The sequence below is a fragment of the Sciurus vulgaris genome (assembly GCF_902686455.1).
Source record: "Sciurus vulgaris genome assembly, chromosome: 2".
Lineage (NCBI taxonomy): Eukaryota > Metazoa > Chordata > Mammalia > Rodentia > Sciuridae > Sciurus > Sciurus vulgaris.
This window is the reverse complement of record NC_136462.1, coordinates 92,397,184-92,415,290: the sequence shown is the minus strand read 5'-3', so window position 1 is coordinate 92,415,290 and position 18,107 is coordinate 92,397,184. Positions and strand designations below refer to the sequence as shown.

Here is an 18,107-nt window from a genome sequence, read left to right as displayed (position 1 = left end):
TGAAGAAAGAAACTGAGGAAGACCTTAGAAGATGGAAAGATCTCCCATGTTCTTGGATAGGCAGAATTAATATTGTCAAAATGGCCATACTACCAAAAGTGCTATACAGATTCAATGCAATTCCAATTAAAATCCCAATGACGTACCTTACAGAAATAGAGCAAGCAATCATGAAATTCATCTGGAAGAATAAGAAACCCAGAATAGCTAAAGCAATCTTTAGCAGGAAGAATGAAACAGGGGGTATCGCAACACCAGAACTTCAACTATACTACAAAGCAATAGTAACAAAAACGGCATGGTATTGGCACCAAAATAGACAGGTAGGTCAATGGTACAGAATAGAGGACACGGACACAAACCCAAATAAATACAATTTTCTCATACTAGACAAAGGGGCCAAAAATATGCAATGGAGAAAAGATAGCCTCTTCAACAAATGGTGCTGGGAAAACTGGAAATCTACATACAACAGAATGAAACTAAACCCCTATCTCTCACCCTGCACAAAAATCAACTCACAATGGATCAAGGACCTCGGAATCAGACCAGAGACCCTGCATCTTGTAGAAGAAAAAGTAGGTCCAAATCTTCAACTTGTTGGCTTAGGATCAGACTTCCTTAACAGGACTCCCATAGCACAAGAAATAAAAGCAAGAATCAATAACTGGGATAGATTCGAACTAAATAGCTTTCTCTCAGCAAAGGAAACTATCAGCAATGCGAAGAGAGAGCTTACAGAGTGGGAGAATATCTTTGCCACTCATACTTCAGATAGAGCGTTAATTTCCAGAATATATAAAGAACTCAAAAAACTCTACACCAAGAATACAAATAACCCAATCAACAAATGGGCTGAGGATATGAACAGACGCTTCATCGAAGAAGATCTATAAACAATCAACAAACATATGAAAAAATGTTCACCATCTTTAGTAATAAGAAAATGAAAACTACCCTAAGATTCCATCTCACCCCAATTAGAATGGCGATTATCAAGAATACAAGCAACAATAGGTGTCGGAGAGGATGTGGGGAAAAAGGTACACTCATACATTGCTGGTGGGGCTGCAAATTAATGCATCCACTCTGGAAAGCAGTGTGGAGATTCCTTAGAAAACCTGGAATGGACCCACCATTTGACCCAGCTATCCCACTCCTCGGCCTATACCCAAAGGACTTAAAATCAGCATACTACAGAGATACAGCCACATCAATGTTCATAGCTGCTCAATTCACAATGACCAGACTGTGGAACCAACCTAGATGTCCTTCAATTGATGAATGGATAAAGAAACTGTGGTATATATATATACAATGGAATATTACTTAGCTATAAATAATAATAAAATTATGGCATTTGCAGGCAAATGGATGAAATTGGAGAATATCATGCTAAGTGAGATAAGCCAATCTCAAAAATCCAAAAGACAAATGATCTCACTGATAAGCGGATGATGACACATAATGGGGGACTGGAGGGGGGCAAGAATGGAAGAAGGAGGGACGGTATAGAGGGAAAAGAGAGGTGGGAGGGGTTGGGAGAATGAAAAAACGGGATGAATCAAACATCATTACCCTATGTAAATGTATGATTACGTAAATGGTATGCTGTTACTCCATGTACAAACAGAGAAACATGTATCCCATTTGTTTACAATAAAAATAAACTTTAAAAAAAATAAAAAATAAACAAAATAAAGGTATTATGTCCATCTACAACAAAAAATATTTTTAAAAAATTTAAAATAATAAATAAAATTATTATAATTAGTTGTAATAATAGTAGTAGTAAATAATTAACTTAAAAGTCCTAATTCCAGTCAGCACCTAGAATTTCCTTACTCATCCTGGTTTTATGGCATTAGTTAGAACTAGGCCCTAAATTACTTGTTCATGTCTCTGCTTCTTTTAATTCAAAACGACTTAAAATCATTTTATTCTTCTAGACAATATCTAAACTTTAATTTCATAAGGCTCTGCTTTCATTACACATGATTATATTATTTAGAACTTTGCATTTATCAAATCCAATAAAAACACCTGTAACATTTAATTGAATTCACTTACCACCATGCAGTGGTCAGTAAGAAGAATAAATGATGCCAGGGGATTAAATGTGAGATGAATATTCTCTTGAACAGAAAATATGTGGTGAACACTCTTACTTCTTCCAGCAGAATCCTAGTTATAAGCATAGCAGAGAAGTGACTTTCATGCATATTTAGATATGTATAATGTTCTAAATTATGTGCATAACTGACAAGAGAGTTTGCAATAGCTTTTACCAGTTATCTTTGTTGAATAGCTACCTTTTTTGTCACTTACTTTTGAGTCTCCCTATAAGTGCTTTTGACAGAATTCTTTTAGACCCTATAATTCTAGATTCGAAAATACCAGCATATACTCATAATGTATTTTCTTTTTCAAGAAATCTTTTTCCCTTTGTTCACTGAAAAGTAATAATAAACCCATAACAGCAATGAGCTAGCAGGACTAGTGCTCAGATTGTAGACTCAAGAAAACATTTTTCACTACAAGGAAACAGTGCTTCTTAGAAAAATGACTGATTCCAGGTTTTAAGTAAGAAATGCAAAAGAACTTGGAATATCTTGTCATACCAGAAACTAAAAAAATCTAATGAAGAATAATGGGATTGCGTCAAAGAAGTTAGTGGTCAACATGAAGAGGGTCCCATCAGCCAAAGATGGACCAATTTGAGTATCAGAAAGAATAAATGCTAGGGCTGGGATTGTGGCTTTGTGTGAGGGACTGGGTTCAATCCTCAGCACCACATAAAAATAAATAAAGTAATTAATTAATTAATAATAAAGGTTAAAAAAAGATAATGATTTAAAAAAGAATAAATGCAATGGATTGAAATATCATATAAGTATAAGTATATATATATCTAAATATCTATATCTGTATATCTATATCTATATATCTTTATCTATATATATGTAGTTGTGGAATTCATAATGATACAAAAATTAAATGATTCATTAGTGACCTTTGGCAGATGCTAAAGAACCAACTCATTATTCTGAAAACTGGTTTAGAAAAGAGGGGTTTGGGAAAGAATCAAGAATTTATCCTGCATTTTCTTTAGAAACTCCATACCTAGAAACTAAATAGATGAGGGAATTTTTTTCTTTATAAGACTATTCTCATTACTACTCCTATCATAAGGAGAAAGATTTGAAAATCGCCATTTTATAGATAAAGAAAAAATGAGGGTCTGGGGTTGTGGCTCAGTGGTAGAGCCCTTGCCTAGCATGTATGAGGCACTGGGTTTGATTCTCAGCACCACATATACATAAATAAAATAAATGTCCATTGACAACTAAAAAAATATTTTAAAAAAGAAAAAAAAATTAATCTTGGCAAAAGTCATTGATGGCTGCTAAAAACCCTTAGATGAAAAACTGATAGATATGTAAGCTAGCAGTGTGATAGAGGTGACTTGACTAGCTCACAAGGGTCAACTATTAAATTTTCAGGAATTTTACAGGCTGCTTAGCATTATGTTGGTACCTTAAAATCAATCATGGTAGGAATATTTTTATTATGGAAACTGGCACCGCCATAATCCATCCTAAATTGATTGTTAAATATTTGCCAACACACCATTAGACAAGGATACCAACAATAGAATATACTGATCAATGTTAGTGTTACAAAAAGAGACAGCCAAGTATTGTAGGCATCCTGATAAAAGCAAAAACATCTAATGAAGTAGTTTTGTCAAAAATCAGACTCAAATCTTATCACATTTCTAAATCTACCTACTAGTTATAAAAACTGTTGGGGGCAGGCAGAAGAATATGTTAAATGACACCAAACTGATGTAAACAGCAAAAATTCTGAAGAAACTTTATAGGACCAAAGATCTGGATTCGAAAACAAACACAAATGAAGGAAAAAAAGGAGGACATAGAAAGAAACCTACAGAGTAAAAGAGATGGCAGAAACAATTCAGCTAATTTCAGTGCATGCACCTTGTCTGGATTCTGATTTGAACCAAACAAATGCATATGTGCGTGTGCGTGTGTGTGTGTGTGTGTGTGTGTGTGTGTGTGTGTGTGTGTAGCAAATTGGGAAAAACTGAACACTAGCTGGGGTAGTTTGATATTAAGGCATTACTATTAATTTTTTCAGATGTGCCATAGTATCAGGGTTGTGTTTTTTAAACAGTATTTCTTTTAGTGATTTATACTGACATATTTGCAGATGAAATGATACCAGGGTGCGGTGGGGGGAGAAGTAGAAAGGAGTATAGGTGAAACAAGATTGGTAATGAGCTGGTAATTGTTGAGACGTGCTGATAAGAGTCATGGAATTCATTAGAGTACTATCTCTTTTTTAAATTTGTTCTTTTTAAATATATATGATAGTAGAGTGTACTTTGACATACTATACATACATGGAGTATAATTCTAATTAGGATCCCATTCTTGTGGTTGAGAATGATGTGGAATTACACTGGTTGTATATTCATAGGCAAACATAAGAAAGTTATGTCTAATTAAGTCTACTGTCTTTCCTATTCTCCTCTACCTCCCTTCCCTTCATTCCCCTTTGTCTAATCCAATGGACTTCTATTCTTTCCCTCCCCACCCTCCCTTGTTGCGGGTTAGCATTCACATACAGAGAGAACATTTGGCCTTTGGTATTTGGGGACTGGCTTATTTCATTTGGCATGATATTCTCCAGTTCCCTCTATTTACTAGTAAATGCCATAATTTCATTATTATGATGGAGTAATATTCCATTGTATATACGTACCACATTTTCTTTATCAATTCATCTGTTGAAGGGTACCTGGTTGGTTCCATAGCTTAGCTATTGTGAGTGGAGCTGCTATAAACATTGATGTGGCTGTACACTTAGTATGCTGACTTTAAATCTTTTGGATTATATACTAAGGAATAGCATAAACAGGTCAAATGGTGGTTCCATTCCTATTTTTTTAATTTTATTTGTTTATTTGGGTTTTTTTAGGTATACATGGCAGTAGAGTGTATTATATAATATAACATTATACATATATGGAGTATAACTTATTCTAATTAGTATCCCATTCTTGTGGTTATACATGACGTGGCGTTTCACTGGTCATATATTCATATATGGACATAGGAAAGTTATATCCAGTTCATTCTACTGTTTTTCCTTTCCTCTCCCCCTCCCCTTTGCTTTAGTCTCCTTTGTCTAATCCAATGTACTTCCCTTCTCCCCTCCCTGGCCCCACGGGTGTGTTAGTATCCACCTATCAGACCATTCCTAGTTTTTTGAGGAAACTCCCATACTGCTTTCCAGAGTGGTTGTAGCAATTTGCAGTCCCACCAGCAATGTAAGAGTGTGCCCTTTTCCCCACATTCTCACCAACATTTATTGTTGTTTGTACTCTGGATTGTTGCCATTCTGACTGGAGTGAGAAAAATCTCAGTGTAGTTTTAATTTGCTTTTCTCTTAATTGCTAGTAATGTTGAACATATTTTTAGATATTTGTTGACCATTCATATTTCTTCTGTGAAGTGTCTATTCAGCTCCTTTGCTCATTTATTGATTGGGTTATTTGTTTATTTGGTATTAAGTTTTTTGAGTTCTCTATACATCCTGGAGATTAGTACTCTATCTGAACTGCAGGTGGCAAAGATTTTCTCCCATTCTTCATGCTCTGGATTGTTTCCTTTGTTGTGAAGAAGCTTTTTAGTTTGATATGTCCCATTTATTGATTCTTGATTTTACTTCTTGTGCTTTTGGAGTCTTGTTGAGGAAGCTGCTTCCTAAAGCAACATAATGGAGAGTAGGGCCCACATTTTCTTCTAGTAAGTATAGGGTCTCTGGTCTAATGCCTTGGTCCTTGATCCATATTAAGTTTTGTGCAGCATGAGAAATAGGGGTTTAATTTCATTTTGCTGCATATGGATTTCCAGTTTTCCCAGCACCATTTGTTGAAGAGGCTATCTTTTCTCCAATGTATGTTTATAGTGCCTTTGTCTAGTATGAGATAAGTGAATTTATATGGGTTTATCTCTGTGTCTTCTATTCTGTTCCATTGGTCTTCATGTCTGTTTTGGTGCCAATACCATGCTGTTTTTGCTACTTCAGCTCTGTAGTATGATTTAAGGTCTGGTATTGTGATGCCTCCTGCTTCACTTTTCTTATTGAGAATTGCCTTGGCTGTTCTGGGCCTCTTGTTTTTCCAAGTGAATTTCATAACTGCTTTTTATATTTCTATGAAGAATATCATTGGAATCTTAATAGAAATTGCATTAAATCTGTATAGCACTTTTGGCAGTCTAGCCATTTTGACAATATTAATTCTACCTATCCAAGAACATGGGAGATCTTCCCATCTTCTAAGATCTTCAATTTTTTTCTTTAGTGTTGCAGTTTTCATCGTAGAGGTCTTTCACCTCTTTTGTTAGATTGATTCCAAGTATTTTATTTTATTTTTGGTGGCTATTGTGAATGGGATAGTTTTTCTGACTTCTCTTTCAGTTGATTCATCACTGGTATATAAGAACACAATTGGTTTATGCATGTTAATTGTATATCCTGCTACTTTGCTGAATTCGTTTATTAGTCATTAGGGTGTTATCTCTTTTGCATATCTTTAAAACATTTTCCCCTCTTAAAAACTTTTTAAAAAATAAAAAAAAAACTTGTACTGGTGTCTATCAAATTTTTATTGTTCAAAATATATTTATCTTATGATAAGTTCTTATTTAAAACAGGTTTTTTTTAAAATTTTGAGATGTAGAGACTTTTAGAGTTAACCCTTTAAGTTGGCAAAGGAGGCACAACAATCTAAACTAGTGGTTCTCAAACTTTAGTGCATATTAGAATGATCTAGAGAGATTGTTAAAGTAGATTTCTGGGTCCTATCTCCACAGTTTCATGTTCTTTTGTTTCTTTTCTTTCCTTTGCTTTCCTTTTTCTTTTTTAGATAGCATCTCAGCATATTGCCTAGACTGGCCCAGACTGGCCTCAAACTCCTGGATTCAGGTGATCCTCCTGCCTTAGCTTCCCAAGTACCTGGGGCTATAGATGCATTCCACCATGCCCAGCTTCCAGAATTCCTGATTCAGTAGGTTTTAGACAGGACCTGACAATTTGAATTTCTAACATGTTTCCAGGTGATATTGATACTATTAGTCCAGGATCCACATTGAGAATTAATTTAAAGATCTAATTGCTACTAAATTACCGGGAACCTATACATATTCAATAAATACAGTGACACAGGTAAAGTATTAGATAATAGTGGAATCCTAGTTAGAATAAGATATATTCCATACTTGTATAGTTATATCAGAATGAATTCTATTGTTATGTATAACTACTAAGAACAATAAAATAAAAAATAAACATGTAGAATTTATTTTATATAAACTATACCTCAATAATGTAAGAAATGTTAAAAATGACCCAATCAGGGCTGGGGAGATAGCTCAGTCAGTAGAGTGCTTGCCTTGCGTGCACAAGGCCCTGGGTTAAATCCCCAGTACCACAAAAAAAAAAAAACTAAGATTTCATCTCACTCCAATCAGAATGGTAATTATCAAGAAGAAAGCAACAGTAAGTGTTGGCAAGGATGTAGGGAAAAAGGTACACTCATACGTTGCTGGTGGGAATGAAAATTGGTGCAACCAATTATGGAAAGCAGTATGGATATGCCTCAGAAAACTTGGAATGGAACCACCATTCAAACCCAGTTATCCACTCCTCAGTTTATACCCAAAGGACTTAAAATCAACATACTACAATGACACAGCCACATCAATGTTTATAGCAGCTCAATTCACAATAGCTAAACTATGGAACCAACCTAGATACCTTTCAACAGATGAATGGATAAAGAAAATGTCATGTGTACACACACACACACACACACACACACACACACACACACACACACACACGATGGAATATTACTCAGCTTTAAAGAAGAATGGAATTCTGGCATTTGCTGATAAATGGATGGAGTTAGAGAATATCATGCTAAATTAAATAAGACAAACCCAAAAAACCAAAGGCCAAATGTTTTCTCTGATATGCGGAAGCTAATTCACAATAAGTGGGGGATAGGGAAGAATAGAGTTACTTTATATTAGGTAGAGGAGAGTGAAGGGAGGGGAAGGGGTATGGGGGAAGGAATAATAATAGAGTGAAAGAGACATTATTACCTCATGTACATGTATGATTACATAACTGATGTGATCCTACAATATGAATAATCAGAAAAATGAGAGATTACACTCTGTATGATCTATCAAAATGTATAAATGCATTCTACTGTCATGTACAACTAATTAGAACAAATATAATAAAAAATTAAAAATTAAAAAAAGTTAAAAATTACCAAGTATGTAATTTCATATTTTTACTGTCTGCAACTAAGCAACCACGTATTTCAACGTATTTCAAGGAATGTGAGCTATGGTTTTTCTTCATAAAACTACAGAAGCTGTATATCTTATTAAAAAAATAATAAGGGAATCTAAAGCAATCCAAGGATTTGGGAATTTTCCATTCCTATAGCGGGAAGGTTTCCTACAGTTGCTCCTAGTTCTTCCCCAGGACTTAAAGATTGGGAATAATTTATTCTAGATTATATGTACCTTCAAGTCTCTGTAATCCAACTTCTAATATAAAAGATAATAAGAGTTTATTCCCATTCATCCCTCCTACTTTCTGCCTGTTGGTTATTCCTTCTATGTAGAGCACTTCAAAGATGGGTAGCAAAACAAAGTGCCTTCCCTTAAAAGCAGACACACAAGTATTCCCACCTATTAATGAAGAAAAAAACTACCCATTACATAGAATTGTCATGTGGATAAAATTAAAAAGTCCTATGTGGCTGGTATCTCCTTAAAAGGAGCTCAATAAACAGTTCCTTCTGTCTGGACGTATGTCTGGGAGAATAAAAAAAAGATGATGAACTAATCATATGTGTTTTTGAGGTAATATTCAGTGTTTCAAACTGAGACTTAACATTTGAAGATTAAATAGTTAAAAATTGTCAACAAATCATAAAATTGTAGAAATTAAGAATATATGTATATTAAAAGAAACTAATTTCTGAGCACAGCTTATCCCTTGAAGAGTTTGATGAAACTGTTCTATTTTGGTAATGCTTATTACTTTCTACTCTGGCAAGTACTAATTAATTAAATGTCCCAAAATGAATCAGAATAAGGACAAGGACCCTGTTACTGCTTGTGCTGACAATGCATATTCCCAAGCAAAAAGTTACTTTGAGAGGCTGGGGTTGTGGCTCAGTGGTAGAGCACTTGCCTGGCATGTGTGAGGCACTGGGTTTGATTCTCAGCACCACATATAAATAAATAAATTAAATAAAGGTCCATCAACAACTAAAAAAAATTAAAATTTTAAATTAAAATTTTAAAAAGTTTTACTTTGAAGCCTTGAAAATTTTATGTCCTACATCTTTCAAAGAGTGACAATTCTTCTACACTTAGAAATAGTAATCAAAGGCCTGGGAATAGAAATATGGTTTTTGACTTATTCTATTATCTTGAAGTATGTTGGGGAATTTGCCCCATTATAAAAACAAAACAAAACAAAAAACAAATCTGACCAAAGTTGGAATAATTCCCTAGGGATAAAAAAGGGGAAAGTAGACTTTTAGTGTTCTCACCACAGAAATAAGTATGTGAAGTAATGCATGGTTATTAAGATTGATTTAGCAATGTTACAATGTAGACAATAGATGCCTATTCTTCTTATCCTGTGATTCTAATAGAATTATTTGAGTGCCCATTTTTAGATATACTATATATACTGTATTCAACAAAAATTTTGTGCTGTTTATTAAACTGAGTTTTGTAGCAACTGACTAAAAACAAATCCCAAACCAGAGTTCACTGTGGCAAGAGCCTAATCAGTTACATAGCAAATTGAAAATCACTAACTTACCTGGACGATTGCTTCTATGTTATGTGTCCCATTACTGTAGTTTCTGGGGTTCCACTTCAGTATGAAAATAGGACCAGACAAATGAATAGCCTGTCCTAAATTAACTCCATCAATTTTAATGGTGACAGAAGTAATAGAGGATAAGGAAAAGGCCAAGACTCTAAAATGAGAGTACATATAAAATGCATATTTTTAGGTATTTGTCATTGTTTTTACAAAGGAGTATAACACTATCGTAACCAGACATTATATAAGTACAGGCAGAAGCATCACATTGCATAATAGTAGGACCACTCATGATCTGGTTTCCTTCTGAATGGTGGCTTTTAAAGTTGTGCAATTCAGCAAAACTACATTGGTGAGAAATTAAGAACCATTCTTTTACTTCTCAGAAAGGAAAGTTTTTTTGACAAATCTAGCTAGGGTAGATTCAAAATTCTTCCTGAAGATACTCCTAAAGTTCTGTTTTTTTGTTTTTTGTTTTTTTTTTTTTTCTCTTAAGAAGAAATTATAGAGCAGGGATCTCAATTTGTTAATCTAATGTCAAGCCCTTCATCTACTCATTTGGTTTCCAATGTATTTGCCTGTATTTGCAAGGTCACAACCAGGACTAGCTACCACACTCTGAGATAATACCTTACCCTGATATCCAGCTATTATCAAAAACTGTGACTGACAGGTGTCATGACACACACCTGTAATTCAACTACTCAGGAAGCTGAGGCAGGAGGATTGCAAGTTTAAGGTCAGTCTGAGCAACTTACTTGAGACCCTATCTCAAAATAAAATTTTTTTAAAAGGTGAGACTAGGGTTGTAGCTCAGTGGTAAAATGCTCTGTATACACGAGGCTGTGAGTTCTATCCCCAGCACCAAAAAACAAACAAACAAACAAACAAAAAACAACTGACATGTATTCTACTTCATTACTAATTTAACAAAAATTTAAACAGTTTGGTATCATTTCTATCAGATTAATCACTAAATTTTTCAAAATACAGTATCCAATAATAAGAAGGTTGTAAATTTTGCACTCATATTGCTTGATAACATCATAAATTAGTATCTGTTTTTAAAAGTAATTGGTTACTTGGTACATTGCTAGTGGAAATTTAAAATACTGCAGCTGCCATGAAAAACAATATGGTATCCTCTTAAAAAAAAAAAAAAAACAGAATTACCATATAGTTCAGCAATTCCACTTCTGGGTTTACATCCAAAAGAAGTGAAAGCAGAGACTTGAACAGATATTTGCATGCTCATGTTCACAGAAGCAATATTCATTATCATCAAAAAATGGGTGGGGATATATAAAATGTGGAATATACATACAGTAGAATATTATTCAGTCTTAAAAAATGAAGGAGAGTCTTACAAATGCTACAACATGGATGAACCTTGGGGACGTTATTAAGTGAAATAAGCCAGACATGAGGCACCTAGAATGGTCAAATTCACAGGGATAGTGAGTAGGATGGTGGTTGTCCATCCTACTTGGGGGGGAAGGGTAATGAGAAGTCTGTTTAACAAGGGCAGAATTGCAGCTTTAGAAAATGAAAAAAGTTCTGGAGATAGTGATCATGGTTACACAACATTGTGAACATACATAATGCCACCGAATTGTACACTTGAAAATGGCTGAATGGCACATATTTTACCATTTAAGTAAAAAGTAATCAGATAATTTTTAGCAACAGTCATAAGAATTCAAACTCTTTTACCTAGAATTCCACTTCTAGAACTCTATTATAAAGAAATTATTCAAGTAAAGGAAAAATCTGTATGTATCAGGTGTTTATCCTCAAAGAAGAAAAAATCTCAAAGTTCACCAATAAGATGGGAAAATTATTACATAAATTATGATACATTCTCTGTGTTGAAAGACAAAAATTAGGAATTAAATTAAACCATGCCCCAATGATTAATTAATTATGTAAGAATATGCCTAAGAGAAAATGCCTATGAAGGAGCACTCAGAAATGCTAATAATAGTTCTATTAGGGGAGGGCAAAACACACACACTTATAATCCCACTATTATATTTTAAAAAGGTTATTATGTTGGATTAGTTTTCAAAATAAATATATAAAAGTATATTTTTTAAAATGCCCTTATATTTAAAAAAAAGTCATACATATTTTTGCAAGAAGAATGATAATGATATCTCATTAACATCCTATTATTCTACATCATCAAATTTACATAAGGATTATACATCTTTTGCTTTTTTTGGAAAACTATGTAGCAAAATGAAAACCAATATTTCTAATATATAATGTAAAGTTTTAAAAGTAGAATATATGGGTCTAGAGGTGTAGCTCAGTGGCAGGGCACTTGCCTAGCATAAGGCCCAGCACTACAAATAAATAAATAAAGGAAGGAAGGAAGGCTATAAGGTAATATATACATTATGATAATAGCAATGGAAAACCATGCAATAAAAAGGCTGCAATAAAATATGCAAAAATGATAATTGGATTATGGGTTTCTAGACGGTTTTAAAATTTTTATAAGTTTAAAATATTGTATTTTTTTAACAGAATGGGAATCGAATAGTAAGCAATTTATCATTATATAATGTTTAGGTTGTTAAGAAAGCTAAAGGAGGACATCTCATAGCTTTCATATGAGAATATAATCACAATGACCTATTCTCTGTCAATACAAATTAAAAGTAAATTCTGAAAAATTACCATGTACCTGATGTGTGTTGAGTGAAGGAGTCTTTCTAGTGGTTCATGTTTAGCACAACTATACAGGAGCGATTTAGGATTGGTAATAAGGACCACAGGCCAGTTTCCAAAGATCAAATCTGCAAAGCTAAAGAGGTCATGATCAAAAGCAAAGATCCGATACCTAGAGAACAGAAGATGGTCAGGCAATTTAGTTACTTTATATTATAAGAGGGCTTAAAGGTAATAGACACATGTAAAATTACAAAATCAGAATGGTTTTACGTGATGAATTTGAGTACAGAGTAAATAATATTGTCTCTCTTTCTTCTCTTGCCTCTTCACTTTGTCTTTCACATTCGTCACATTAACTAGGCACTGACTGAGGCAATGAGTTTAACTATGTCCCAAAACAATTACTGGCACAGAGCATGTACTCTTTAATTTTTAAACACTTGCTGAATTAATTTGCTTTATTTCTATACATTATTTTAAGACTACTTTGAAGTTAAGATGTAAACAGATCATAATATGTAATCAGATTATTAGCTTACTAAAATCTGATATTCTTCATTCCATTAATAATGCTACATAAAATATTAAAGTGTTGGATATAAACCTTTCATACTTCTTTTAAACTTCTATTTATATAATTTCGAAGAAATTAAAGTGAAGTCATTTTGATTTTCCAAATGTACAATGAAAGGTATAAAATATTCATTAGAGCGTAACCAAAGTTTTATAGTCTACTTCCCCTTATCCCACCCTCTCTTGCTCTCTGTTGGGGATCAAACCCAGGGCCTCACACATTGTAGGCAAGTGCTCTACCACTGAGCTATATCCACAGCCCCTATATTTTCTTTTAGAACTTAAAAAGGAAATGATTAGCTATGATACAAACAATAATGCTTACCAAATGCTCTATGGGTCCCCTTGCATTTCCTAGTCTCCCTGTATTAAATTGGGACCATGTGACTAATCCTGGCCAATAGGCTATGTGTAGAAGTGTCAAGTATTGCACTTCTGATTCCAAGTTTTTAAGAGAGTATGTAAGTTCTCTGTTCCCTTCTCTGCTCTGAAATTGACATGTTAAAATGGTAGTCTTATAAGATGGAAGAAGTCAGAATGCCCAAGTCACCCCATGGAGGACAGCTGCCCTCATGTATACTAGATTTAGAGAAATGAAAAAATAAACATTCATTGTGTTAGGCCACTGATAATTTCTTTTTTTTTTTTTTTTTTTTTTTTTTGCAGTGCTGGGGAACACTGATAATTTTTGAATTTGTTTACATCCACAAGGCCTAACTATACTGCTAATATACTGTCAAAAAGTTCTTCTACTGTAATCAGTACAATTTAAAATGTTGCAAGAGCAGTAAAGGATAGGTTCTTTCAGGATTAAAACATGAAAAGCAGATGGAAAGAAAAACAAAGGAAATGGCTTCATAGTTAACACAACAACTTGTAACTGTAGCATTTAGAAGAAATAAAGAAGCTGGCCAAAAGTTAAGAAGCCTGAGTAACAAAAGGCAATAGCAGCCCAGCCCAACAGCTTCATAGTCATGAGCAGACAGGTCTTAGCCCAAAGTAATTACAGTTAACAAGTAATAATGGGCTTAGCTCATATAGTTTCCAGAAAAGCCAAACAAAATGAGGAAGCAGCTTCTAATATGTAAAGCTGCTTGTTAATTAATGAAAGTAGTTAGAAATAGGTAACATATTCAGTTCAACAAATATTTGAACAAATAATAAAGTTCAATACTTTGGATATTTCACTTCCATATTAAAAAAATATTTAAATAAACTGTATACTTCCAGTAAATAAGTTATTTCTATTATAGAGATGTTAAACTTAATAAAAGTAAAAATAACTATTTGAAGAATTTAAATAACTAATATCTTATAGAAATAACTAGAATGGTAAATATAAAATTCAGGAGGAAAAATGACATTTCTGTTTCTAGTGTTTCTCTAAGTATGATCCACAGACAAAGAAAGACCAACACAATTAAAATCTCTAGTAATAGGGCCTGAAAATTTTTATTTTTAATAAGATCCTCTGTAATTCTTTTTTTTTTAATATTTTTTTAGTTGTCAATGGATTTTTTTTTTTTTTTTTTTTTTTTTTTTTTTTTTTTTTTATGCAGTGCTGAGCATCAAACCCAGTGCATGCCAGGCAAGTGCTCTACCACTGAGCTACAACCCCAGCCCCTCCTCCATAATTTTTGTGTATGCTGGAGTTTAAAACTATTTCCTAATGGAGTCATCTTGAATCAACATGACACAGTGATGGTAAACATCACTGCTACAACGAGGTTTTTGAGTAATGACAAAGACTACGAGATACATATATTACTTTAAAAAACGAGTATCACAATTTTTTCCTTGCTTGGGATTGTCTATCATATTATGGGGATAAATTTTGTTTTGTGGGGTAGTTCCCTTACCTTCTATTATCTTTCCAGTCTCCTACCTCAAGTTCCAAAGTGCCCTGGAAGTGACGAGTGTGCAAAACAGGCATCAATCCACCAAGTGTATGGAGGTGCCCACACAAATAAGCTGTAGCAGAACTAACCAATGAAAAATAAACAGAATAAATGAACAAAGATAACTTGGGGGGCCAAACTAATAAAGAATGTCTCTTCAGAAAAGCAAGATAAGTACAGCAACATAAATGCTATACTACAAACAATTAGTTCTGATTTTGGAAGCTTGTTTCACCTCATGATTGACCGGATTCCAGGTGATGGAGAAAGGGTAGTGGATGTTGTAAAATGTCCAAACCAAATTGTATGATTGCTCTGTCTACTTTCCTTGGCCAATAATAAGAGGTCCTTCATCTGTTTCTGAAATGGAAGAAAAATAGAAGGATCTTCAATTAGGGCTCAGGCTGAAATCCAGAGTCAACAGGTTAAACAAGTCCCCTTAAGTTTTTTCTTTTTTTTTTTTTTTTTTTTTAAAGATTTTAGTGGCAGATGGACACAATACCATTATTTTATTTCATTTATTTATATGTGGTGCCGAGGATCAAACCCGTGCCTCATACATGCTAGGCAAGCACTCCACCACTGAGCCATGACCCCAGCTCCCCCTTAAGTTTTATAATTATAATTGCATTATATCTAGGTCCTAAATTCTACTAGGTATGACCTGAAGGGACCGCTGGAAGTTTCAAACTGTTTTCACGTATATTACAATTCATATGATCCTAAAATAACTCTGCTATTGGTAGAGTAGGTATTATCCCCATTTGAAAAACAAGAAAACGAAGAAATAAAGAAATCACCACTAATCATCTCAGCTTTTTATAGCACATGGTAATAAACAAAAAAGATATTGAAAATAAACTTTTAAAACATGTTCATAGGTCCATAGAAATACTTGAAACTAATTGTTCCTACTCATAGTAGCCCCAAACTAGAAACCATCAACAAATTGTAATATATCCATAAAATGTAATCCTACTCAGCAATAAAAAGAACTACTGATATACCCAAGAGTATAGATGAATCCCAACAATATCATACTGAGCCTAAGAAGCCAGATACAAGGGAACATTCTATATGATTTCATTTAGATAAATTTTTAGAGCAACTAATCTAGAGTGATAGAAAACCAGTTTAGTTCCATAGGGACTGAAGACAGACAAGGAAACATTCTAGGATGATGGAAATGTTCTGTTTTCATTATGGTGACAGTTATGCCAGTATACACATTTGTCAAACCTGTCCAGACACTTAAAATGAGTACATTTTATTGCATGTAAATCATATCTCAGAAAATTGATTTTAAAAACTTGCACATATATAAATATAAATTAATATTATCTATAAAGTACATATAGCAATACATTTCTGGACCTTCTAATCTGGTAAGTTTGAGGTAAAACCAGGGAAACTGTATTTAGTAATACTGCAGTTGATTTTCATGTACCTGGTCCTTGAATTGTACCCTTAAAAACACTATTCTGAAGAATATGACTTAACATATGTTAATCAATCCTGAATAAAGGCAGGATTGGTACCTAGGAAATACAATAAACCAAATAAAAATTAAATAAAATGCCTAAAATAATAGAATGTATTTGGCATTATTGTGTTCACTTGATTCAAACTCCTTTAAACCTTCATATAACTAAATCTCTTCAGTACTTAGTAAATTATTCTAGTTATTTCTGTACTGGTCTTATACCCCACAACTAAATTAAATACTCTTAAGAAGTCAGGGACTTGATCTTTCACCTTTGTACTTTTACACATGAGCATATGTGTCTTGCATAGTGTGCTTATTAATACATTGTTACACCAAGAAATAATGAAAAGTTCTCATATTTGACTTTACAGATGTTTGTAATCCAGCAATAGTTTTCACCTAACCTTGTCTAAAACACTTTTAAAAGAAACTTATATAGCTCAATAGTTGTCCTTCTCTTTTATTGGCAATTGTGGGGATTTAGCAACATGCCATATAGCTCACACAGACGTATACCCTGTGCCTTGCAAAGTACATCCTGCATTTTACATATTAAATAAATATTTACTGGATAAACTGTGAAGTGCCTTTTTCCTGGGTTTTGTATAAAAATAGAGATAGCAATAACAGTGCTAAAGTAGCCAGTATCTCCTAGCCATACTTGTAAGCATAGTTAAATTTTTCTTTAACATTTCTAGGTAAGAACTTGCTTAGCTAGGACAACTTAAAGTGATCCACATATATCTCCAAAGAAGTAAAAACAGAAAAAAATACAAAGAGAAATTAAAATTTTACTGTACCTCATCTAAAATTCCAAAGAAATTAAAGGGTCTTTTAGGCCCTGGATTTTGAGTGGCATCCACAGAGATGAAAGAGTAGTTGCCAAAGGGAGTACTGTGAACATAATGAAAAGAGCCATCCCTACGTACAGCAGAATACTTCCTAAAAAATACAAGACAGGTAAGTTTTAGTGCAATCTTAAAAAGACAGAAGGAATTTAAAATCTGTATTAGGGACAGATAAATAACTAAATGAGAAATAAAATGAATAAGCTCATTAAAAGACATTTTGAAATTTTTTTTCCATTGTTTCCAAAGACTCATGCAAACTAAATCATCAATAATCAAACACAAAGTCTCCAAATAAAGCAGAAAAGGAGGCTATTTTAAGAAGTCCCCTAAATATTTAAAAAGAAATTAATTAAAATTCAGTAAAATGTAACTTATCAATCATTAAAAAATTTAATGAGGGCTGACCAAGTACTTACAGAAGTTTTGGTATAATGAGACAAAAAAGGTGTTCACCTCTTGAATCACTGAGATTTAATTCACAAAAAGATTTGCAAAGATGAAGTCATCAAGCCAGAAGAAAAATGATAGTCTAGGTCTGTCTGGGTACATCTTTTTTGATTCCTAAAAATGTAATATCATTGTATCCAGGGTCTACACTACACTTAAGGTAGTAAGGTCCTCACTACCTTAAGTGTCAAAAGTGTTCAGGTGTCCTTATAGTTG

The 18,107-nt window shown here is 33.5% G+C and overlaps 1 protein-coding gene across 3 annotated transcripts in view; it reads right to left on the bottom strand.

The window, feature by feature from the left end:
- TMEM62 (transmembrane protein 62) overlaps positions 1–18,107 on the bottom strand; it is a 44,053-nt gene that overhangs the window by 17,989 nt on the left and 7,957 nt on the right. For all 3 annotated transcript variants that reach the window (XM_079127779.1, XM_079127781.1, XM_079127780.1), the window contains 6 exons: positions 17,394–17,535; positions 15,343–15,467; positions 15,069–15,191; positions 12,650–12,805; positions 9,952–10,111; positions 2,071–2,184 (listed from right to left, as the gene is read on the bottom strand). In XM_079127779.1, coding sequence (XP_078983905.1) covers positions 2,071–2,184; positions 9,952–10,111; positions 12,650–12,805; positions 15,069–15,191; positions 15,343–15,467; positions 17,394–17,535 — 820 coding nt within the window. The remainder of the gene's footprint in view (positions 1–2,070; positions 2,185–9,951; positions 10,112–12,649; positions 12,806–15,068; positions 15,192–15,342; positions 15,468–17,393; positions 17,536–18,107) is intronic.